Genomic DNA, 26427 nt, shown 5'->3' with positions numbered 1-26427 from the left:
TTTATGTTAAAGTCATTGGCGAACATATTTGTTCTCTTGATAATAAGTTAGATAAACTTATTACTTTGATAACTCAAATTGATGATAAATTGAAAGATGAGAAGCCAGTTGCTGATATAGCATCTACGTCAAAATAGCCTAACGTTCCTATTCAGAGGCCTCCTGCGATACAGGATTTCATTCTTAGACCTCTTCATGATCTTGAAAGTCTTCTTGATAGGAAATTTCAGAATTCGGTGCAAGTGCAAAACCTATGAGTATTGCTGAAGATTTTGCAGATGAAATGGAAACCACTTTCGATTTTAAAGGACAAGTGGAGATGGAAGTTAATAAACTTCGTGGGTATCCTAAAAAGAATAGTGGTTATGCTAGAAAACCTAGTATGCAAACCTACTACTACCATAGGCCCACACCGCAAGATGTTCTTATAGAAGAAAGAGATTGGAATCAAACTAACACTTCTTACAGTGGAAGTGAGATATATGAATGGAATCTAGACGGGTTAACAGATAGGCAGTTAACAATCTTGGTTCATAGAATGCTCATGTATGCTACTAACTGCAAAAGTGTTAATAACACTGATAGGACTATTTGCAAGATGATCATTGCAGGTTTTACTGGTCAATTAAGAGGCTGGTGGGACAACTATATGACTATGGAGGCAAAAGCAGCAGTTATAAATGCTAAAGTTGCCGCTGAAGGAGTTGATAACCTAGGCTTTGCTTTAGTCAAAAATAGAGAAGACGCGGTGTATACCTTAGTCTTAACCATCCTAGAACATTTTAGTGGTAGATTTACCAATCAGTATGAAACCGTCAAATCTCTACTTAATGGCTTGAGATGTAGACATTAAGGTGAGTTTAGATGGTATAAAGATACTTATTTAAGTCGGGTAATGGAACTTCCCGAAAATGGATTAGAATTTTGGAAGGCCAAATTCATATATGGCTTACCACCTTTATTTGCTGAAAGAGTTAAGAAAACTCTGAGAGACCCCTAAGGGATTATTCCTTATAACCATTATACTTATGGAAAGCTTATTGGAGCTTCTACTCAAGAAGGCATAAATGTGTGCAATGAGTTAAAACTCTCTAGACAGCTTAAAATGGACAAGCTGAGAGAAAAATCTCAATTGGGAGATTTTGTACATAGTTTGGTTTACCAGATGCTTCTAAAGGTACCAAGTATGAGACTTCTAAGTCTGAACACCATAGATCTCATCGAAGAAGAAGAAGATCTAGGAGAAGAACTAGAGAAGAAAGAGAAGAGCGTAAGGCTCATCGTAAATCTCATAGATTTACTAAGAATAGGTCAAAAAGAGATCTTGACAGAATCAAATGCTACAAGTGTGGAAAATTTGGACATATTGCTCCAAATTGTAAACTAGAAAAGTTTAAAGCTTTGGAACTGGATGAAGATATTCAAGAAAAGGTTTATAGTTTCCTTTATACTTCTGGTTCTGAATTAGACTACGAAGAGTCTAAAGCAAGCTATGCAACGGAAGATGATCAACCCGAGTCTTCTAACAAAGAACAACAGGACTTAGATTCTTGTAAATGTCGTAATGATATCTGCAATTATGAACATGGCGAGTTTTATAAACTACAATCGCAGTTCGAAGATATGAACTTATTCACCATAACTGTAGACAATGTTATAAAACTTCTTAAGGAAGTTACTGATAACACTCTTCGTGAAAAGATCATTCAGTTAGCAGCTAGTAAAACTAGCTCTTCAGCACACAGCATTCCTGATGATAAAAAGGTTAAAGATGATTTTGTTTATTCTGCTCCCTATTCTTTGTCTGAAGTTCATAATAGACTTTCATCTAAACAAACTATGGTAGTTCGTGATTCTTCTTTTGATGACTTCAAAGGAGAAATTGAACATTTAAAAGAAGAAATTAAATTTCTTAAACAAAATCATATTATATGTGATCACCGTCTTACTCAAATTGAGTCTGCTAATAGCAAAGGAAAAACTAAGGTTGATGATGATCTAGTTGAAGAAAATACTCTTGCTAAACCAATAGATATTGACCCTAAACAAAATATCTTTTTAGGAATGATGCAAGTTGTTACAGCTCATAAATGGTATGTTAAATGTACTATTTTAATTGATAATTATTTTTCTATATCTAATATTGCCATGATTGATAGTGGAGCTGATGTAAGTTGCATTCAGGAAGGACTAGTGCCTACTAAATATTTTGAGAAAACTACTCATATGGTAAAATCCGCATCTGGACATGCTTTAGATATAAAGTATAAATTATCTAACACTCGTATTTGCCAAAATAAAGTTTGTATTCCTCACTTCTTTTTCTTGGTAAAAAATCAGTTATATCCTCCTATCATTTTGGGAACTCCATTTATAAATGCTATTTATCCCTTTACCAATATAAATGCTAAAGTATTTTCAGCCACTTAAAAAGATTGTAATATTAGTTATACTTTTATCACTGAACCTGTTTCTCGTGATATTAATGCTTTGATTGAATTGAAACAAAAGCATATTAATTATTTGCAGCTTGAGATTTTTAGTATGAATATATTTTATACTTTGAAAGCTACTAAAGTACAGGAGAAGATTAAAATAATCTCTGAACAAATAGCCACTGATATTTGTGCCGATCATCCTAGTGCTTTTTGGAATCGAAAAAAGCACATTGTGACTCTTCCATATGAAGATGATTTCTCTGAGGAAAATATTCCTACGAAATCTCATCCTTGCCAAATGAATTCCGAATTAGTTGAATTCTGCAAAAAGGAGATTGATAATCTATTACAAAAGGGTTTGATAAAACCTTCCAAGTCACCTTGGTCTTGTACTGCCTTTTATGTTAATAATGCAGCAGAGAAAGAACGTGGTGTCCCCAGGTTAGTTATAAATTACAAACCTTTAAACAAATATTTAAAATGGATTAGATATCCTATTCCAAATAAAAGAGATTTACTATCAAGGTTATATGACGTCAATATATTTTCAAAATTTGATTTAAAATCAGGATATTGGCAGATTCAAATCTTTAAAGAACATTCTTATAAAACGGCTTTTAATGTCCCGTTCGGACAATACGAATGGAATGTAATGCCATTTGGTTGGAAAAACGCCCCTTCTGAATTTCAAAAAATTATGAATGATATTTTTAATCCTTTTTTGGATTTCATTATAGTCTATATTGATGATATTTTGGTTTATTCAAAGACTCTTGAAATGCATATTAAACATCTGGATATTTTCAAGAAAATAGTCATTCAAAATGGTTTGGTAATATCTAAACCTAAGATGAGTCTTTTTCAAACAGAAGTCAGATTCCTGGGTCATCTAATTTGTCAGGGAAAGATTACTCCCATTCAGCGATCCATTGAATTCGCTTCAAAGTTCCCTGATATAATTACTGATAGAACGCAATTACAGTGGTTTTTGGGAAATTTAAATTATATTTCTCCCTTTTATAAAAACTTGTCTCGTGACCTAGCCCCATTATACGACAGGCTGAAAAAGGAGCATAAAAAGCCGTGGACTGATAGTCTCACAGACCTTGTTAAAACAATTAAAGAAAGAGTTAAGTCTTTACCATGCTTAACCCTTGCCAATCCCGCTTGGCCTAAAATAATAGAGACAGATGCGTCCAACATGGGTTATGGTGGAATTCTAAAACAAATTAACCCTCATGATAAGCACGAATACCTTATTCGGTTTCATTCAGGAAAATGGAGCGATGCTCAATGAAAGTATGCAATGGTAGCTCATGAAATGTTGACTATTGTTAAATGTGTTTCGAAATTTCAAGATGATCTATACAACCAAAATTTTTTGATGAAAACAGACGCTCAATCAGTCAAGTATATGTTTGACAAAGACTTTAAACATGATGCGTCAAAATTAATGTTTGCAAGGTGGCAAGCACAATTGGCACTTTTTGATTTTGAGATTCTATATAAGAAAGGAAGTGATAACTCCCTCCCAGACTTCTTATCAAGAGAATACATTCAAAATGAGTGAATATAGTAGTTTTTCAGAAAGAGATAATGATATTCCCATCTCTATATTTTTTACTGAAAAAAGATTGATTACTATTTTAAAGGTTCTTCCTTTTAATCAAGATATAAAGGAACTTATTTGCTGGAAAATTATAGATGGAATGTTGATAGACCTATTCCAATCAAGAGAAGAATCAAACACTTATTATGACGCGAATTGGGTTTTAAAACTCATTGTTTCATTTGCAGAATGGAACACCCTTGGATGACTAAGGGTAGAGGCAGAGGCAAAGGAAGATCATCCTCAGTCTCATCAAGATCGTCATACGGATCTTCTTCATCATCCATCACTCCTATTATGCAGAGAGGAGGAATGAGTTTAGTTAAACTAAATTCAAAAACACAAGAGAAAACCTCTTCGTCAATACATCTGGAAGATATTCCAGAAAGCGACCCGTTATATGCTAAATTACAAGAATATATAAACCAAAAGCAAAGTAATACTTTTGCTTCGATAGCCAAAGAAGATACTATTGATGATATGAAAACCTATGAAAAGGTAGAGAAAAGAGAAATGATATTTCTCTTAGAAAATTCTGATATACAGAGTAGAGAAGAACCTTGGAAGATATTCAAGAGGTACTTACTTAATGGGCTATACTTCCCGGGTGAGTCATACAAAACTCGGAAGTACTATGAAACCTTGCTGATAAGCACAGGTGTTGAATTCCAACACTTTGCAGGATACAATACAGGTGAGAATGTTTATAACTTCTCTAAAATGATTGTCAAGCAAATTATTCACATCGAAGATTGGGGTATTTCCTCAATGACTGAAAGACAGATCAGTCTTAACAATGTTAAAATGAGTTTCACATATTGGGATTATATCCAAGCCTTCGATAAAGTCCTCTGTTATAACAATGAGAGACATAAACATACTTGGTTCATAAAGGTATGTGCAAAGATATTTGCTAGTCCTATACCTAATTGGTTTTTGAATTGGTGGTCATACCACGGGCCAACAATAAAAATACTGCCCGAACCATTCCTTAAGTTATACAAAGAATGGGTAAAGATTTCCCCAGATCTTAACAGATTATATCAGCAAGAACATATTTCTTATTTACAACAGATTGAACAGATATGTTTCTTTATAGAATTCTCTGTTCCATGGATCCACAAATGGGTTCCAGAAGTGGATTTTACAGAAGAACAAATCCCCTGTTTATATCGCACTTATTATAATAACTTCTGGGATAAGTTAATGAAAAAGGATCCACAAACAAAGTCAATATATGGACAAGAACTGTTTGATCAAATTGCAGCAACTGTTAAAGAATATAAATCGATTCCTAATAAAGGAATTGTAACTGATGAGTCAACTTCGGTAAAGCATATGGCTCGAAGGATTTCTAATCATGATGAAGAGGAGCAAAATAAAATGATTTTAGATTACCTAGAAGAGGTGAAAAAGACTCTTCTTTCAAATTTAAATCATTATGCAAAATCAGATTCCTCAATGCGTAGTGAGGCTAGTGAAGATATGCACGAAGCCCTGAAGAAGAAGAACCAGCAGATACGCTGAAAAGGGCTGAAGATCTTTTCGCAAAGCTAAGAGACAAAGCAGACAAAGCTTAGTGGACAAAAACACTATCAACAGTAATACCAACAGTGGATGAACTGTTCTGTTCAGTGAGATAAGCACTACCAACAGTGAATGTACTGTTTAGGTCCCACATAAGGGACTCTTTTTACTATTCCTAGATGCCTTTTTCTATCTATAAATAAGGGCATTTTATTTTGTTTAGAAGCAGGTTTTAGAAACCAACTCTTCTCTCTACTTTCTATCTCCCTCTCTCTCTCCTTTGTAAAGTTTGAAGTATTGTGTGAGTTTGCCGGACTTTGGCCGGAGAACAAAAGTGTGTTGTTTGTTCCTAAGGTAATTTATCTTCTTACTTCTTTAGTACTTTCCTATTAAGCCGTGATTATGTCCGGCTAAAGACTTATATATATACGGGATAACTAACTTTAATTTTATATCTACCATGAAAGATCTAGACTTTATCTAAATATGAATAAATTCATCCATAATTTCTTGACTTGGTTCCGAGATGGTGGTATAGTCAGATTCAATACAACAAGTTAATGTCTTTGTCTTAGTTACTCCGTCTAGCCAGCCGTGGTCTTAGCTCGCAAAATGAGTTAAAAGGCAGTATTATACCCGGTTAGAACTGCTAAACCCATGGGCTCATTGACAATACGCATTTGAATCTGGGCAGACCCCTTGCTTGGGTAAAAGGATTGTATCCTTCCATACAATCATTAATTATCTAAGAATTTGTATGTATTTCGATTCGGATTTCTTCCTTAAATTCGGATGTTAACAAGCTAGATTGAAGATAACCGCGCGGACTACCACCCGTCTTCTGAGATCCTGATTTCGTTGGTATCAGAGCCTAGGAACTTTCATGGTAAATATGAGATTGATGTGAAATATTTCGGCATGTATATACTCTCTTAATAATGGATTTAGGAGATACTAGTACTAAAAGTACTCGATTGGAAGAGAGGTAGATATACCTCAAAACCTTGATTTGTTAAACAAATGGACTATTCCGAAAGTCGATATAAAAATCATTTATGATTATGGTTGGTTTGATAAGATCTCTAATAAACAGTTTATAAAAACTACTGAGCAATCTTTGGCGTTGAATTTCAGTTATAAATGCTATTTATCCTTTCACCATCATCACAGCTAAGGATTTTTCTGCTACTTATAAAGATAGAGATATTAATTATACTTTTATCACTGATCCTATTTCTCGTGATATTAATGCTTTGATTAATATGAAACAAAAGCATGTTGATTCTTTACAACTTGAAATATTTAGTATGAATATATTCGACACTTTAAAATCTACTAAAGTGCAGGAAAAAATTAAAATAATTTCCAAACAAATGGCCATTGATATTTGTGTTGATCATCCTAGTGCTTTCTGGAATCGAAAAAACCATATTGTGACTCTTCTATATGAAGATAAGTTCTCTGAGGATGATATTCCTACTAAATCACGCCATTGCCAGATGAACGCCGAATTGGTTGAATTCTGCAAGAAAGAAATTGATAATTTATTACAAAAGAGTTTGATAAAACCTTCTAAATCTCCTTGGTCTTGTACTACATTTTATGTCAATAATGCAGCTGAAAAAGAACGCAATGTTTCCAGATTAGTTATAAATTATAAACATGTGAACAAATATTTGAAATGTATTAGGTATCCTATCCCAAATAAAAAGGATTCATTGTCAAGATTATATGACGCCAATATAATCCATTACGGATGCAAAAGGAATATCCTTATTAGAAATTTCAGATGATTTATCATTTGTTTGAACAATATTTAATCGAGGATCAGTTTTAATTTTATTTTTATCCGCAGATATGACAGAAGATAATGTATGCAAAGAAGCTGCACGATTTCGAGTTGAACCATAACCAGGGTCAATCGGCGAGATGTGCTAGATGGCAAGTAATCTTCTATCAGAACAAAATGAATGTCTATTATAAGGAACACTTTTTTCATAAAACTGAATACAAATCCTACCATCAACATTTTGAGTAATATGAGAATATTCAGAATTAGTGACATCATCAGTCATATGTTCTGGAGGTACAACAGAGTCTAAAGTCCAAGTAGTAGGAAAATTAGTCTCTTCCCATTTTATAGGTCTTCTAGTAGTGACCTTGGATTTAGAAAAATTATTTTCAACTATTATTGTTTGATCAGATGTATCATATAACTTACATCTTGGGTTTAACGTAGCAAGCAGTTTAAAATAGATTCTATAAGATTAAAAAAATCAATTCAGATCCAGGCGCATAATTATAACCATGTGTTTTAACATTTAAAGTCAAAGCATCAAGAATATTAGAATCAGTCAAAGATATATGCAAGTTAGGTTGGGAAATCAGGTTATATATTGCCAATAACTGCCAATATAGAGATTCTTGGGAAGTTTAAATATCGAGCATCACAAAGAGCAACTAAAAATATTTCTGGTAACCCTTTAAGAGTTAACGGCTTAAAAGCGATCTGTACCATGCCAATATGTAAGAATTTATATTGAGATTTATATAAATCATATCGCGCTTATTTAATAAACGAATAGTTTGTTCAGATGAATTCAACCCCAAAGATTGCTCAGTAGTTTTTATCAACTGTTTATTAGAGATCTTATCAAACCAACCATAATCATAAATGATTTTTATATCGACTTTCGGAATAGTCCAATTGTTTAACAAATCAAGGTTTTGAGGTATATCTACCTCTTCCAATCGAGTATTTTTAGTACTAGTATCTCCTAAATCCATGATTAAGAGAGTATATCTATGTCGAAATACTTCACATCAATCTCATATTTACCATGAATGTTCCTAGGCTCTGATACCAATGAAACCAGGATCCCAGAAGACGGACAGTAGTCCGCGCGATCATCTTCAATCTAGCTTTTTAACCAACGAAACTAGGATCTCAGAAGACAGGAGGTAGTCCGCGCGGTCATCTTCAATCTAGCTTGTTATCATCCGAATTTAAGGAAGAAATCCGAATCGAAATACATACAAATTTTTATATAGTTTAATGACTGTATGGAAGGATCTAATCCTTTTACCCAACAAAGGGTCTGTCGAGATTCAAATACGTATTGTTAGTGAGCCCATGTGTCTAGCAGTTCTAACTGAGTATAAGGCACCCTTTTACTCCTTATCGGGCTAAGACCACGACTGGCTAGACGGAGTCACTAAGACAAAGCCACTAACTTGTTGTATTGAATCTGACTGTACCACCATCTCAGAACCAAGTCAAGAAACTATATATAAATTTATTCATATTTAGATAAAGTCTAGATATTTAATGGTAGATATAAAAGTGAAGTTAGTTATCCGACATAGATATAATTCTTTAGTCGGATATAGTCACGGCTCAGATCGGAGAAGTAGAGAAAGTAAGGAAAAGGAAGAATAAAAGAAAGTACCTTTTGGCCAACACCAGGGCCTATATGAGAACTATGCTTTATTAACAAGCTCCGGTAAGTTTCCAGTAAACTCACAACTTACAATATAATACAAGAGAGCAAGAGAGAGAACAAAAGAGAGAGAGGGTTTCTAAAAAACCTGCCTTTCTCCAACTACAAAAGAACTTATTTATAGAAGAAAAATCAATCTAGCTACAGTGATCTACAGTGATTGTGGGTCCCTTATCACTGGGTCCCATAGTAATAGTTTTTTTGCTGTTGTTCAACAATGTATCTACTGTTGATAGGACTTTTACTTGTTGAAGATCAACTTCACACGTGATATTTTCCCTTTAGTTTGCGGAGGAGATCTTATGCTTTTTCCAGTACATCCTCTGTGGTAGGTTCACATAATTGAGCCTCTTGAATATCTGCAACGTCATCACTTGTTTCACTTCGCATTGAAGTGTCTGACTTCTCGTATTGGGTAATATTGAAAAGTATATTTTTTCTTACTTCGTCGAGATAATTATTAATCATCTCTTCTTTATTTCCATCTTGAATAGAGATCTTTCGAGCAATATGTCGGACGGAGCAATCCTATATAATTCCCTTTTGAGGAACAAGACAATATTCTTGAATTCTTTGTTTAATAATATCCAATAATTCATGTCCGTATAACGATTTTGTCTTGGGATCTCGTTTCATTAATTTATCCCAAAAATTATTATAAAATGTCCTGTATAGACAAGGAATTTGTTCGTCGGTGAATCCCACCTCCGGAGTCCATTTGTGAATCCATGGGATCGAAAATTCAATAAAGAATAGATTTGTTCGATCCTTTAAATATAACAGATATGATCTGTATGATATAATTCGTTCAGATTTGGTGAGATTTTTACCCATTCATTGTATAACTTAAGAAATGGATCTGGTAAAATCTTAGTTGTTGGGCCGTGGTATGACCACCAATTAGGGATCGGTTCTGCAAATATTTTTGCACAAACCTTTATGAACCATATATGCTTGTGTCTCTCAATATTGTAGATGAGGACCTTATCAAAAGCATGAATATAGTCCCAATATGTAAAATCCATCGAGACTTTATGTAGACATATCTGTCTTTCTTTCATTGTGGAGATACCCCAATCTTCAACCGATATAATTTGTTTAACTATCATTTTGGAGAAGTTATAAACATTCTCACTAGTGTTGTAGCCTGAAAAGTGTTGAAATTCAACGATGCCTGTGCTCATTAAAATAGTCTCGTAATAAGATCGGGTTTTGTATGACTCTCTCAGAAAATATAATCCGTTAATCAGATATCTCTGGAATATCTTCCAAGGCTCTTCGTTTCTCTGAATATCAGAATTTTCTAAAAGAAATATCATTTCTTTCTTTGATACCTTTTCGTAAGATTTGATATCCTCACCCTCTTCTTTAGCTACCGATGCAAAAGTATCACTTTGCTTTTAGGATAAATACACTTACAGTTGTGCGTGTAATGGATTATTTCTGGAATATCGTCCAGATGTATCGAAGAAGCAGCTTCTTTTGAAGGGCTTGTTAGTTTTACCAAGCTCATTCCTCCCTTTTGTATAATTGGAGAGCTGGACGAGGATCCGTATGACGATCCGGATGATTTTGAGGATGATCTTCCCCTTCCGCGAGTATAACTTCCCCTTCCTCTAGCCTTGGTTACCCAAGGAGGGTCCATTCTGCAAACAAAATACTTCGTTTTATTCGAATACATCATAGTAATAATTATGGTAATAATAAATTTCGTCATCAAATTCGACGATCTCTTCGCAACTAAGAATATCAGAGATGATGTCTATTACCATCCCATCTATGATTTTCCATATAAACAATTCTTGTACATCTCTATTGAGAGGGATTACCTTTAATATAGTAATGAAATTTTTTTTGTAAAGAAGGGAGAAAGGAAGCTCATTATGACGATAAATATTCTCTAGATAATAATTCTGGAAGAGAGTTGTCACTTTCCTTTTTATAATTGATTTCAAAATCAAAAGGTGCTAGTTGTGCTTGCCATCTAGCAAAAATCAATTTTGACGCATCATGTTTAAAATCTTTATTAAACATATACTTTACAGATTGAGCATCAATTTTTATTAAAAAGTTTTGATTATATAGATCATCTTGAAATTTTTTAAAATGCATTTAGTAATGGTTAACATTTCATGCGCCACCGTAGTATATTTCTTCTGAGCATCGCTCCATTTTTCAGAATGAAATCGAATTAGATATTCAGTTTTATCATGAGGATTGATCTGTTTTAGTATTCCTCCATAGCCAATGTTAGACGCATCTGTCTCTACAATCTTCTACCAGGCTGGATTAGCTAGAGTTAAACAAGGTAAAAATTTAACACGAAGTTTAATATTTTTTACCAAATTGGTGAGACTATTAGTCCAAGGTGTTTTATGATCCTTTTTTAACCTTTCGTATAACGGGGCTACATCACGAGATAAAATTTTGTAAAAGGGGGAAATATAATTTAAACTTCCCAAGAATCTCTGTAATTGCGTCCTATCTGTAATAACATCAGGAAACTTTGACGCAAAATCAATTGATCGTTGAATAGAGGTAACCTTCCCCTGACAAATAAGATGTCCTAAAAATCTTACTTCTGTTTGAAATAAACTCATTTTTGGTTTAGAAATTACCAAACCATTTTGTATAACTATTTTCTTGAAGATGTCTAAATGTTTAATATGCATTTCAAGAGTTTTTGAATAAACCAAAATATCATCAATATAAACAATGATAAAATCCAAATATGGGTTAAAAATATCGTTCATAAGTTTTTGGAATTCAGAAGGATCATTTTTCAAACCAAATGGCATAACATTCCATTCATACTGTCCAAATGGGACATTAAAAGTGGTTCTATAAGAGTGCTCTTTAAATATTTGGATCTGCCAATAACCTGATTTTAAATCAAATTTAGAAAATATATTGGCGTCATATAATCTTAACAATAAATCCTTTCTATTTGGGATAGGATACCTAATCCATTTCAAATATTTGTTCAAAGGTTTTTAATTTATAACTAACCTGGGAACACCGCATTCTTTTTCAGCTGCATTATTGACATAAAATGTAGTACAAGACCAAGGAGATTTAGAAGGTTTTATCAAACCCTTTAGTAATAAATTATCAATTTCTTTCTTGCAGAATTCAACCAATTCAGCGTTCATCTGGCAAGGGCGTGATTTAGTAGGAATATCATCCTCAGAGAAATTATCTTCATTTGGAAGAGTCACAATATGGTTTTTTCGATTCCAGAAAGCACTAGGATGATCAGCACAAATATCAATGGCCATTTGTTCAGAAATTATTTTAATTTTTTCCTGCACTCTAGTAGATTTTAAAGTGTCGAATATATTCATACTAAATATTTCAAGTTGTAAAGAATCAACAAGCTTTTGTTTCATATTAATCAAAGCATTAATATCACGAGAAATAGGATCAGTGATAAAAGTATAATTAATATCTCTATCTTTATAAGTAGCAGAAAAACACTTAGTTGTGATGCTGGTGAAAGGATAAATAGCATTTATAAATGGAGTTCCAAGTATAATCGGAGGGTATAACTGATTTTTAACCAAAAAGAATAAATGTGGAATGCAGACTTTATTTTGGCAAATATGCGTATTAGGCAATTTATACTTTATATCTAAAGCATGTCCAGAAGCAGATTTGACCATAAGAGTAGTTTTTTCAAAATATTTTGTAGGTACAAGACCTTCTTGAATACAACTAACATCAGCTCCACTATCTATCATAGCAATATCAGTTAGAGAAAAAGTATTATCAATTAATATAGTACTTTAACATACCATTTATGAGCTGTAACAATCTGCATCATTCCTAAAAATATATTTTGTTTAGGATCAATATTAATAGATTTTGCAAAAGTATTTTCTTCAACAATATTTTTACCCTTGTTATAAGCAGATTCAATCTGAGTAAGGCGGTGATCACAAATAATCTGATTTTGTTTAAGAGATTTGATCACTTGTTTCAACTGTTCAATTTCTCCTTTTAGGTCATCAAAAATGTATCACGAATAACAACATGTTGTTTAGAAAGTCTATTATTGACTTCAGATAAAGAATAAGGAGCAGAATATTCAAACTCATTTTTTGATCTTTCAACAACATTCGATGAACTAGCCATATTATTAGCAACAAGTTGAATAATCTTTTCACGCAACGTGTTATCAGTAACTTCTTTTAAAAGCTCTATCACATTATCGGAAATAATAGTATTAATATTCATATCTTCAAATTGAGATTGTAATTTATAAAATTCATCATTTTCACAAGAGAAAATATCACCTCTACGTTTACAAGTATCTATAGTTGCTGACTGAGTATTATCAGATGTTTCAGGTTTATCAGTTTCAGAACCTGATTCAGAATAATCGTCATCATCTTAATCAGACTCAGAACCAGAGGTGTACAAGAAACTATAGATCTTATCGTGCATATCTTCCTCTAACTCTAGAGTTTTAAGCTTTTCAAGCCTACAATTTGGTGCTATATGCCCAAATTTTCCACACTTGTAGCACTTAATATTTGCAAGATCTCTCCTAGACCTATTCTTCGTAAATATATTAGATTTACGATGAGCTTTTCGATCTTCTCGTTCTTCCCTAGGCCTTCGTCTAGATCTTCTGTTACGATGAGATCTATCTGGATCGGATTTATTAAAATCTCTATGTTTAGTACCTTTTGCGGTAGTATCAGGTAATCCAAACTGGGTACAAAGTCTCCTAGCTGAGATCTTTCTCTAAGCTTATCAATCTTAAGCTGCCTAGAGAGCTTTAATTCATTGCACAAATTAATACCTTCTTGAGTGCAGACTCTTATAAGCTTACAATAAGTATAAGCGCCATAAGGAATAGCTCCTTGCGAATTTTGTAGAGTTTTCTTAACTCTTTCTGCAAATAATGGAGGTAAGTCATCTATAACTTGGTTTTCCAATGCTCAAGACCGTTTTCTGGCAGTTCCATCACCCGACTTAGATAGGTATCTTTATACCATCGGAATTCGCCTAAATGTCTACATCGAAGACCATTTAACAAAGAACGAACATTTTGGTATTGATTGGTAAATCTACAATTAAAATGTTCGAGAATAGTCAAGACTAGGGTATAAACAATGTCTTCTCTATTTTTTACTAAGGCAAAACCTAAGTTATCAACACTCTCATTAGCAGCGTTAGCATTAAGTACAACGGCTTTTGCCTCAAGGCTCATATAATTATCCCACTAGCCTCTAAGTTGACCAGTAAAACCTGCAATTATCGTCTTGCAAAAAGTTCTATCGGTGTTATTAACACTTTTACAAATAGTAGCATACATAAGCATTCTATGAACAAGTATAGTTAATAGCCTATCAGTTAAACCATCGAGATTCCATTCATATATCTCACTTCCACTATAAGAAGTATTAGTTTGGTTCCAATCACGTTCCTCTATCATAACATCTTGAGGAGTCGGTCTGGGATAATAATAAGTTTGCATATTAGGTTGATGAGCATCTTTAGTATTACCACTATTCTTCTTGGGATAACCACAAAGTTTATTAATTTCCAAATCAACTTGATTTTTAAAATCAAAAGTGGTTTCAATCTCATCTGCAAAATTTTCAGATAAATTAATAAGGTGAGCACCAAATTCCGAAAACTTTTTATCAAGAAGTTTTTCAAGATCATATAGGGGTTTAAAAACAAATTCTTGAATTTCAGGAGGTCTCTGAATATGAACATCCGACTGTTTTGACGTAGAAGCCTGTCCAGAAGATTTTAAATCACTTTTAATCTGAACAATTAAAGTCGTTAAATCATCTAACTTTTTATCAAGAGAACTAATATGTTCGCCTATAACTTTCACATAAAGTCCTAAATAGTTGTTTTGAGAAATGAGATTATTAATCTCGTTAATGTTTACCGTAGCCACATCTTTTTCAATAAACTTCTGAAAAACAGTGAAAGTAATACCTGTATTATTAGGTAGTATAAACGGTGCTTGAGGAGGATAAATAACTTTAATAATATTACCTTATTCATCTTTATAGGATCGTTCAAGAACATTGATGAATAAAGGCAAATAAGTAGTTATAAATCAGGGTACGAAAAACATAATATGATTATGTAAAGCACAAGTCTCATAAATTCTTGAGAAATATTATGCAAATCCTCCGCACTGTATGTGTCAAAAATCCAAGTTTTAAACTGGCTCCATTTATCACTAGCAAATTCATTTTGAATTTTTGCCAGTGAACCCGGACTAAAATCAATTTGATGTCCATTCATCATTAAGTATCATTAAGATTAAAATCTATTTCGGATGCAGAAGGAATATCCTTATCAGAAATATCAGATGATTTATCATTTGTTTGAACAATATTTAATCGAGGATCAATTTTAATTTTATTGCTATCAGCAGATATGACAGAAGATAATGTATGCAAAGAAGCAGCACGATTTCGAACTGGGCCATAACCAGAGTCAACCGGCGAGATGTGTTGGATGGCAAGTAATCTTCTATCAGTACAAAATGAATGTCTATTATAAGGAACACTTTTTTCATCAAACTGAATACAAATCTTACCATCAGCATTTTGAGTAATATGAGAATATTCAGAATTAGTGACAGCATTAGTCATCTGTTCTGGAGGTATAACAGAGTCTAAAGTCCAAGTAGTAGGAAAATTAATCTCTTCCCATTTTATAGGCCTTCTAGTAGTGACCTTGGATTTAGCAAAATTAGTTTCAACTATTATTGTTTGATCAGATGTATCATATAACTTACATCTTGGGTTTAATATAGCAAGCAGTTTAAACTAGATTCTATAAGATAAACAAATCAATTCAGATCCAGGCGCATAATTATAACCATGTGTTTTAACATTTAAAGTCAAAGCATCAAGAATATTAGAATCAGTCAAAGATAACTGCAAGTTAGGTTGAGTATTGAAATATACTAGGCCATAAGCTACCGTAGATTCAATCGAACCCATCAAAGATTGTCGAATGTTTAAATTTCGAGCATCATGAAGAGCAACTAAAAATGTTTCTGGTAACCCTTTAAGAGTTAACGGCTTAAAAGCGATCTGTACCCTGCCAATATGCAAGAATTTATATTGAGATTTATATAAATCAATATCGAGCTATTGGCAATATTGATTATTATTATTGGAATCAGTCAAAGATAATATTATTATTATTATTATCATCATTATTATTATTACCATCATCATCATCATTATTATTCAGAATTTACAAAATTGTGATGCTTCAAATTCAGCTGATATTGTCATTCTGATTTGTCCAGATAAATATCCTAAAATTATTGAGTGCATCAATTAATTTTTTATCGTTTTACAAGATTAATATTAACTTATGCACTCATGAGAAGAGTGTTTAACACAATGTACACTTCTACTAGATCAACAACAACAATGCATGCACTCATGACAAGACTGCTTTACAAAATCTCTCTATATATATAGATAGATAGAAGAGAATGAAACAACTTAACATGAACAAACGTGCAATGCACATGTCCATAACTAGTAAAAATATAGTCAAGAAGAACCTGAACATTTAATCACATATCAAGAATATCCTCAATTTGTATTCAAGGATGCTTATTTATAGATAATGAATTAATTTTAAATAAAACAATCCCACAAATTTGATAAACTTAAAAGGAGAAAAGAAGTCAAATCGTGACTTAATTTTACAAGACTCAAACATAAGAAACAAATTGTTATCCTTAATGGACAGATTTTCCTTCTAAATTCATATTTACCAACAAAATTTCAGCTCAACTTCTAAAGGTACTTCAAGACAATTTTCAATATTAATCGAATAAGATAAAAATATTCAAACATAACAAATTATCCTTAAATACAAAAAATGATTAGTGTGAATTTTCATATTTGTTATTGTTAACCTTTACAAATAGTTCTGTTATATTATTATGCTTACTTATAATGTAGTTTATTTTCCTTTAGATTATTATTTAGAGTATGTTTTCATGTATCAATACCAACATAATTTGTAATTTTAATATCAATGACAAAATTTTGTTAACTACAGTCTACAATTAATTTTGTTCATTAATTGTTAGTGTATATGTGATTGTGAGATATAATATTCCTCTTTAAGAACATTTTTCTTCTAACAAATTTTACTCATTTTTTTATACCAATAATATTATGTACATTCAATATATATATATATATATAATTAATGTGATCTACACATGCAAAACTCATATATTTAACTAATATTTTCTCTGTTTAAAAAAAGAATGACTTTTTTTTTGGTCTGTTTAAAAACGAATGACCCTTTTTTTTTTTTTTTTTGCAACACTTTAATTTCAACTTTCCACAAGGCATGTCTCAGGCCACAAGATTAAAGAGCATTTTGACATATTTGACATAACATCAATTTAAAATTACAAGATTGAAATTTATTCTTTATTTTCTTAAATTTCGTGTAAAGTAAAACAAGACAATTATTTTTAAAACGGAGGGAGTATTATCCGAATATCTTATTCATTGTGATAATTTAGAATTTAATAACCTGGCTAACATAGTCATACGCCCATGTTTGGATGAGGCTAAACTACCGTTTATTTGATTCTTATTTGACCCTAATATCTTTTTTAACTTTATAAATTAGCTACCTTTCAGCCTTCTCTTTCTGTCATTGCATTGTTCGTACACTTCACACAACACTCTAAGTTATTGGTCCTTCCAAGGGAGAGAAGAGACTCCCTTGAAAGATGGCTAGAAAAATTGAGATAAAGAAAATAGAAGACACGAAGAAACGTAAAGTCTCATTTTATAAGCGACGTAATAATTTATTAAATAAGGAGAAAGAGATTGCAATTTGTTGTGATGTGAATGTCTTATTTGTCCCGTTTTCACCGGCTGATTGACTCAACAAATTCTCTAGCCAACAAAGGTATTATATTTACGATACCAACAAAAAATTACCGTTATGTCATGCTAGTTATTAATCTATAAAATCATTAGCTTGACTAATTATTTTTACTAAATTTTTACTTTTGTAGAATTGAAGACCTGCTTCAGCTCTATATTAATCTTCCGGTTAAGAGGAGATTGACATACATAAACTAATTAATTCTAAAAAAAATTAATTGAATTTTTTTTATTTAGCTATTAATTAGTAACGTATATATTCTAGCACTGACTTATGAGTTTTTTGTTTTTTCTTTGTTGGGGTTAGTCACATGGGCGATGTTAAGGTACTTTACTCTTTTACATATTCATTATCGATATCTATTTGCATGAATTTTCTATTTTTAAAATTAAGCCTTCTGTCTATTAATGTGAATTAATTTGTATAATCTTTAAATGAAAGTGAAATTAATGAAGTTTGAAATGAAAATCAGTACTTGCTCAATTTAAATTTGTGTATCTATATATTTTTTTTAAGTTTGTTTTTAAAAGAATGTGTCAAGTTAGGTTTTGAGTCTAACTCATACTCTTAAAGCTAGAACAAAGAAAGGATGATTTCTCAAACCTTGTAAGAATTATCAACCACATCCCCTCCACACCTAAATCTGGACATTCTTTATTCGGAATTTGAGTTATCACCCCCTCTTCATCTTGACATTCATTGTCCGGATTTCATTTATCACCCCCACCCAGGGCCGGTTCTTGCCTATAAAATTTTAGGCATTGGCCTTTTGGGGGCCTCAATTTTTTATAAATAAAAAAATTATGTATCTTAACCCCATTCAAATAGAAGAAATTAAGGAAACATTGTTTTGGATTCTTACATTTTCTTCGTTAAAACTTACATTATTTATTCTTTGTAACTCTTTTTGCACTCTATTTCTTCAAATCTTTGATAGTTAGGGTAATACACTCTCAAAAATATGAATCAATAGTCGAAAAGTGTTGAACAAAGTGCATTACAAATTCTTTTTAAAAAAAATTATTTCTTAATTTTCATATTAAAGTAGGTATACCAAGTTATCAACTTTTTGAATCAAATTCTATGATTCTAACTCTTATCTTTAAAGTTTATCAACTTATTACTTATAAAATTGTGTTAATAATTCATATAATAATTGTCTCAATAAAAGGATTTTTTCAATGTTGAATTGATAAAATCTTACTTAAAACTAATAATTAAAAAAAAAGTGTTTGAAAAATCAGTTATATAAAAGATATTAAGTAGTAATTTACATCTAGAAATTTAGAAAAATAAATAGATATAGATAAAATTTATATAGATTTTAGGCCTCTAATAAAAATTTCGCTTTAGGCCACAAATTATGTTGAGCCGCCCCTGCCCCCACCCCATGTCCAGATCCAAATATTTTCATTTGGGATTTCATTGTCCAGTCTAGAACGTGATTTCCACGCCACAACTATTCTTAATTTGGGCTCCCACATCGGTTTTGGATCTGACCATGTCAAATTAGGTCATGAGCCTAACCCACACTTCAAAAGACATTTCAAAGAGAGGAAGATTGTATAAGTCTTATAAAGAAATAAATATTTCATTTATTTAGTTACGTGGGATATTCAATTCCTCATCAAGATGTTTTTTTTCGACAACTCTTTAGTTTCAACTTTTTGTGTAACATGTTTATGACCACAAAATTAAAGTACATTTTTACACATTCAACCTATCTTTAGTTTCTGACCATAGGATTAAAAAATCATTCTTTAATTTATTAAACTTTATGTCAATAAAAAATCAAACAAACAAATTAAAATAAAGTCATTAATAATTAAGAGATTCTGAAAATGACATCCTCAAAATTACCGAAACACTAAATGATCTTTAATTCGTTAAAGATAAAAACTTTGACTTTTTTAAGTCAAAAAGTGTATGTTGAGAAAGGGTTGTAATAAAATTTAATTATTTAGATCAATTATTCTGACCACTATTAATATTTATTGGGTATATTAATGAAGGAAAAGGTGGCAAAGTTGAGGCAATTGAACCACATCAAGGGAGATGTTAGCAAGCTACAATTTCTTGATAAACAGTTTGGATATCTTATCTTTTTCTCACTCCTTCATTTTTTGGATCAATTTATTGTCTCTCTGTGATTATATTTTGTTCAATGTGATGAAATGTACGCGTCCATCAGTATTCACAGGACCAGGTCCCCGACAGAATAAAGTGCAGAAAATAAATAGCACAAAGTAAACAGGCACAAGATTTTTACGTGAAAACCTCCTTGCTCAAGGGAGTAACCACGACCTGTCTCACAGGACTTTTCAAACTATTTTTAGTAATCATTTCAAGTAAAAGTAAAACACAGTTTACAACATGAGATTAACCAGATAATCTCTACACTAAGTAATACAACCTATTACTTAAACGAGCCTAAGAAATGCATCCATTGCCCACTATACTAACCCTCACTGATTAATATAGACTTTTGACCGTAAGACACAAAGTTACCCCTAACTATGTTTCTTACAAGACTCAAACAAAGTTTTTAAACATTTCTAACAAGAGTGAAATGAATCCTACAAGTTAAGCTCAATACAAACGATCAAGAACAGCAGCATGTACGGAAAGCACTTCTTCTGTTGATCAGATCCTTATTGTATGTGTTCTTGTGCTTGAATTATTCCTTGAAGATGGCCTTCTCTTTTTAAGCTTGTGAGTTTTTGTTTGCCAAATCTAGAGTTTGTGTTTTTTTAGATGAGACTATATAAAATCAACACACACTTGTTGACACAACCCTATTGGTTGAAGGCCTGCTGTTTAGAAAAGATGTGCACCTACCACATCAAAGGTGGTAGATTTTCTGACAACTGTCTTGTCAACTTTTCATGTAAGCAATCTTGCAGGGACCAGGTCCCTAGCAATGTTCTTTGTGAGTTCTTGAAAGGCTTGTTGGCTAACTTCCTCCTTTGAATGAATGTATTTAATATGGTGTTTGTCATGTTGAAAATATCAACCATAAAGAGTTATTATCCATTGGACAAACACCTTCGGCCATTCTGATTGGTTTAGTACGTTGGTGCCTCACCAACCACTGACAGGACAACTTTATAACTGTACCCCATTATGCATCTGATGGAGAGAACTCTGCCAGGGACCAGGTCCCTGCATTTGTGAGACACTGAAACAGACAATCTCGTCTGCTCTTCCTATTGGTGTAGTACACTGAACGTTTCACCTACCACCTGACATGACAGCTTTACAGTCGTACGCCATTTGAATCTGGACGAGAGCACTTTGATAGGGACCAGGTCCCTGTATTTGTGAGGATCATCAAAATACCTAGAATATAACATTTTCTCCCTTTTTGATGATTACACTCAAATATTCCTCACACCGAGTCTATTCATTCATTTCTCTGTCATCAGTCTCAATAACAAGGATCTAGTTCCTTGTTAGATCTCTAAGTTTGTTAAATCATCAAAACTACCAGGGACCGGGTCCCTGCATTTGTGAGGATTATCAAAACACTTGGAATACAACAGTTTCTCCCGTGACTGTCACATACTTGGATCGTGGTGAGCTCATGGAGTTTGGAGACTTGTTGTTTTCCTTCTTTTGGACTGACTTGTATTTTGTATTTTGATTAGTCATTCTCTTGTATATATAGTCTTTCTGTACTTAGTATCTCCTGTACTGGTGACACTAGCTCCGGGGATTGGTTCTGTTGTATAGTTTGTCTTTCTTTGTCACCTTTGGACCTCTTTAGTATATTTTGTATCGTATGTATAGTTCTATACTAGGCCCTATTATGTATTCTTATTCCTCTTTTTGCTTGTTTCTTATTATCATAATTATTATTAAATTGTTATCTTCCATAAATTTAATTTTGGATTTTGGCTTACCTGCTCGGAGGTTGTGGTAGGCGTCATCACGATCCGATTTCGGATTGTGACATAATTGGAGGATCATATGGTAGGAGAAGTAAAATCATGATAAAAAATACTCCTAATAATTTGAAGGATTAGCCAAAAGGTGGGGTTCCTTTCACTAATAACCACTTAAAAGTAATCAGCAGAAGGTATTGATCATGTGCTTGCACCGACACCACAAATGCATTATGTGGTTGGATCAATCCATGATTAAGTATTTACGAAATATTCTTGTTCTTTTATCACATATAATAATATATAATATTTTTCACGAAATCTACTTGTTCTTTTATCGAATATAATATTTTCCACGAAATCTACTTGTGTTTTTAATCATATATAATATTTTCCACGAAACCTACTTGTTCTTTTATTAAATATATTTTCTTCATTTTATTTTATATGACACCGTTTGACTTGATATGATGTTTACGAAAAAAAAATTGAAACTTGTGATCTAAAATAATTCTTAGATATTGATGTGGTTGTAAATCAAGGATAAGAAAGAAAAATTCTAAAAATATATTATTTCTAATTATAATAAGATGATATTTTTTTTGGGATAAAATAAATAAGTAAGGGTCTCACATAATACGGAACAAAGGAAGTAATATTTTTCACGAAATCTACTTGTTTTTTTAAAAAAACATTTTATAATTTTTTTCTGTTCTTAAACGTGTTTCATGGTTTTATCAATAATGTCATTGAGGGGAAATAACAAATATCTTATCTTCATTTTTTTTGAGATTTACATTAATAATCTGCCTTATTATTATTATTATTATTATTATTATTATTTTAATTATCTGACTTATCATACGTAAAATGGTGACTTTAAAACTCTTATAACTTCCAGTAGTATTCTTCAAGTAATACGAGTAAATATAAACTTTGATTTAAAAAACCAAATAAATCAATATATGTAACAGTGAAAACCGATAAAATTGACTATCACAGTATGTTTTTTTATTTTCATACTCAATATGTAATAAGAAAATGTTATAACAATTATAAGGACAGATTGGTTGAAGAATCCGTTCATCAAATACTAAGATATACTCACTCCGTTTTAAAAAGTAGATTATTTTTTTTTAAACGGAAAGTCTTTTAGTTTGCATGGAAGCCATAGTACGTAAAAGAAACTTTACGTAAAGTTTTTTTTTTTTTTACATATTTGTTTGTGTTCCGTATATAAATATATTATTCTTGTTTTAATTGCCAAAAAAAAAGTTTATATAAATTGAGATAAAAGAAGTAACAAAAATTTAGCATTCGGCCAAAAACAAACACATGTACATTTGGGTGAGGTTGGAATGGATTTTGGTGATGGGAAGGTGGTTATGAGGGTGGGAAGAGACGATATCACTTGTTTTTCTTATTTCATTAAATGAAGTATTTTTCCTTATTTTCAAAAGGCTTTTTTTTCTTTTTTATAGAAAATAATTTTTTATTTTTTTATTAAAACAATTATTTGCAACAAGTTTTAAAGTGATAGAAAATAAACTATGAGATATTGATCTTGAAGAATACCGAAGAATTTGAGATTTTTTTATAGAAAGATAGTATTTGATGTCTTATGAGATAATTGAGATGCCTCTTTAAGAAATATATTATACTTTACGAAGGCATAACTAGGCTTTTATTGCCTTTAAGGTGGAGTAGGCTCTAGCAATCCTAACTGAAATTGAACTTGACTTGTAGAGTCCTCCAAAGTTTCAATGTCTACAAATATCCCCTACTTCAGGCTTGTCGGAGTGTATAATTGATTAAACTCAAAGACGAGACTTGAAGTATCCATAACAATGGAGCTTCCACATTTGTGGTTTCGTGGTTGCAGATTTGCATATTTGATTTTTGAAAGAAGATAGATAAAGGGCAGCTTTTGTCTCATGGGCATGCCAATTTGTTTGCAACAAATTTTAAAGTGATAGAAATAAATTGCAATTACAAATAAAATATGAAGAAACATAATTATATTGATAAACATTATAGGTAGGAAATATGTTCCTCCCTTGATTCTTCTCTCTTAAGATTGTCGATAGTCACACATTTCTCTAATTAGGATCATTTGTACTTAATCTCCATGAAAAAATTTGTGCATCTTCTTGAAGTATTTGATTATCACAAAACCTTTGGCATATCTTGGCCTCTTTATGAATATACCAAGAATTTATGAGACATTTGAATTTTGATCTTTATAAATACAAAGAATTTATATGATATTCTTTAGATGATATTTCAAGGGAATATAATACTTTTTATACACTCATGAACTAGGATTTAGATTATAAAATTGAGCACATCCTGTAGAGCCTCAATTAAAATTGAAAACATTTGATAAAGTTTCATAAATTTTGCTATCTACGCAAACACAAGAAAATAAGAATGTGTTTTCCTCAATGATAGTTTCAACTAGACTATCCATCAAATGCTTGTATCCTTTTCCACTGGTTGAATGTTACATTGTACTGCTATTGTGTTCATTTGAATTAACTTATTTTTTGGTGTTTTGATTTTGCTAAAAAAAATTAATTTGAAGGTGTTTGAAAAGGTTAAAAGATGCTTTTAAGCACTTGTTTAATTTTAGGCTAACAATATTTAAAAATAAGTAAAAAAAAAAAAGTAGGATAGTATCTAGGGGTGTCAATGGTACGATTTGGTCAGTTATTTTTAAAAAATTATACATTCCAATTTTTGGTTATTTTATAATATATAACAAAAATTAGATTTTTTAAAACCATCACAATTATAATATATGACCTGTTTACTTGGAGTAATGATTTCTCCCAAGAACCTAAGCTCATTTGTAATGGCGGTGAACCTAGTTTGAATTTCCTAGATGGATTCACCTTCTCTCATCGTGAAGTTTTCATATTGGGTAGTAAACATGTCCACCATTAATTCCTTCACTTGCTCAGTCCCTTCATGAGCCGTTTTGAGACAATCTCACCTTAGTAGATTCACAAGCTGAGATTCTGTAGTACTCTTTAGCTCCTATCCCACCCACTAATAACTTCTTAGCTATGTAGTTCTTTACGATCTTCTTTCTATCAGCCTCATTGTATTGTTGCGGAGTTTTGGGAACAACTCTGGTGGCCTCTATCAACTATAATGTCCCAAAGCTCATTGTCATCAGCCATCAAATAATCGTGCATGTGAGTTTTCTATCAACTATAGAATTGACCATTAAATCGAGGTAGTCTGGTTGATTACTGTATCTCTTTCAAGTTTAGTGAAGCAGCCATTTTTAAACAAGATTCTCTCTTGGTGTTAACTAGATCAAGAGTCAACTATAATACGAATTGAAAGAATGTATGCGTTTACTAACAATCAATGGACCAGGTCCTTTGACAGAATAACAATGTAGAAAATAAATAACTTAAAGTAAATCAAACACATGAGATTCTACATGGAAACCTCCTTCCTCAAGGGAGGAGAAAATCACGACCTGTCTCGCAGGATTTCAACCCAACTCCATTTCACTCAAACAGAGCAAAACTTCAGATTACAAACTCTTGTACCCTAGGAATTACACTCGTAATCCATTTTCCCTTATTGTAACAACACTATTACTCTAAGCAATAACTATATTACCCATTAAAACAACCTAGCTCTAGTTAATCTAGACTTCAAGATTCCAACAAGGCTAACTTTAGCCACCAATTCAAATCTCAAAGATAAGAGAAGAAACAAGAGGCAACTCTACTGCAACCATACATCAACTAACTCTAGTTGACACTCCTAGGAAACTCTACCCAAGAGAACATCAAATCAATGATGAAATAAGGCTTGACTAAAATATAGATGATTTGACTAACTCTAGTTAATCCGACTCAGCCTAAAGACATAGACAAGCAATTGATCTACTATCATTTATAACTTAGAAGTAGATTTACAATATATGAACACAAGACACAAAGCTCAAAATGCAACAAAAGACGTTACACCATTCCATCAGGTCTCTCATTGAGTATGAACAATTTTCTTCCTTGAAGATGGTTTTTGCTTTGTGAATGAACGTTTTGAATGCAAAAACTTTTTTTATGTCATTCTAGAAGAGACTAATATAAGATGGACACAAACCCTTGGAGCAAAGCCATTGACTATGAGCATACTACTCTAAAAAGACGTGCACCAACCACAACAGGCTTGACATATATAGTTGCAGCTTTTAGACAACAATCTTTTCATGTACGGACACTTTAGTGTCCCTTGGGATCTTATCCCTTGTTAGATTTTCGACATTGGTTAAATCATCAAAACTCCAAATCAGCTCCAAAATAACACTTGAGTATTATAAAGATCAAGATTTCGAATATTCCATAAACTCTGGGATATTTATAAATGTTGGAACATACGTGACCACTAACAGTCAATGGACCGGGTCCCTTGACACAGTAAGAAAAGTAATGTAAGCAAAAGAAGTAGTACGCGTCCATTATACGTCAACAGACCAGGTCCCTTGACTCAGCAAGAACACTAACTTAAATAAATGTTGAAAGTAA

The 26427-nt window shown here is 32.1% G+C and overlaps 1 protein-coding gene and 1 pseudogene across 1 annotated transcript; one reads left to right on the top strand and one right to left on the bottom strand.

Moving 5' to 3' along the window:
• Positions 1-253: 253 nt before the first annotated feature.
• Positions 254-3371, top strand: LOC125819296 (uncharacterized). Its single transcript, XM_049498761.1, has 4 exons — positions 254-842; positions 1166-1842; positions 2530-2879; positions 3308-3371. The coding sequence occupies exons 1-4, from the start codon at positions 254-256 to the stop codon at positions 3369-3371; spliced, it is 1680 nt and encodes a 559-aa protein (XP_049354718.1).
• Positions 3372-3585: 214 nt separating this feature from the next.
• Positions 3586-26361, bottom strand: LOC125819295 (uncharacterized; annotated as a pseudogene).
• Positions 26362-26427: the final 66 nt, after the last annotated feature.

This window comes from Solanum verrucosum, unplaced genomic scaffold (assembly GCF_900185275.1).
Source record: "Solanum verrucosum unplaced genomic scaffold, falcon-dt-bn FXZP01000207.1, whole genome shotgun sequence".
Classification (NCBI taxonomy): Eukaryota; Viridiplantae; Streptophyta; class Magnoliopsida; order Solanales; family Solanaceae; genus Solanum; species Solanum verrucosum.
The sequence above is the reverse complement of the archived record's forward strand: the minus strand, read 5'-3'. Positions and strand labels throughout refer to the sequence as shown.

Coding starts and splice junctions, on each gene's coding strand:
- LOC125819296 (XM_049498761.1), top strand. CDS start 254: ATGAGTATTGCTGAAGATTTTGCAGATGAAATGGAAACCACTTTCGAT. Junction 1,843..2,529: donor TTTCATCTAAACAAACTATG/GTAGTTCGTGAT, acceptor AATTATTTGCAG/CTTGAGATTTTTAGTATGAA. Junction 2,880..3,307: donor AAAGAACGTGGTGTCCCCAG/GTTAGTTATAAA, acceptor TTTTTCAAACAG/AAGTCAGATTCCTGGGTCAT.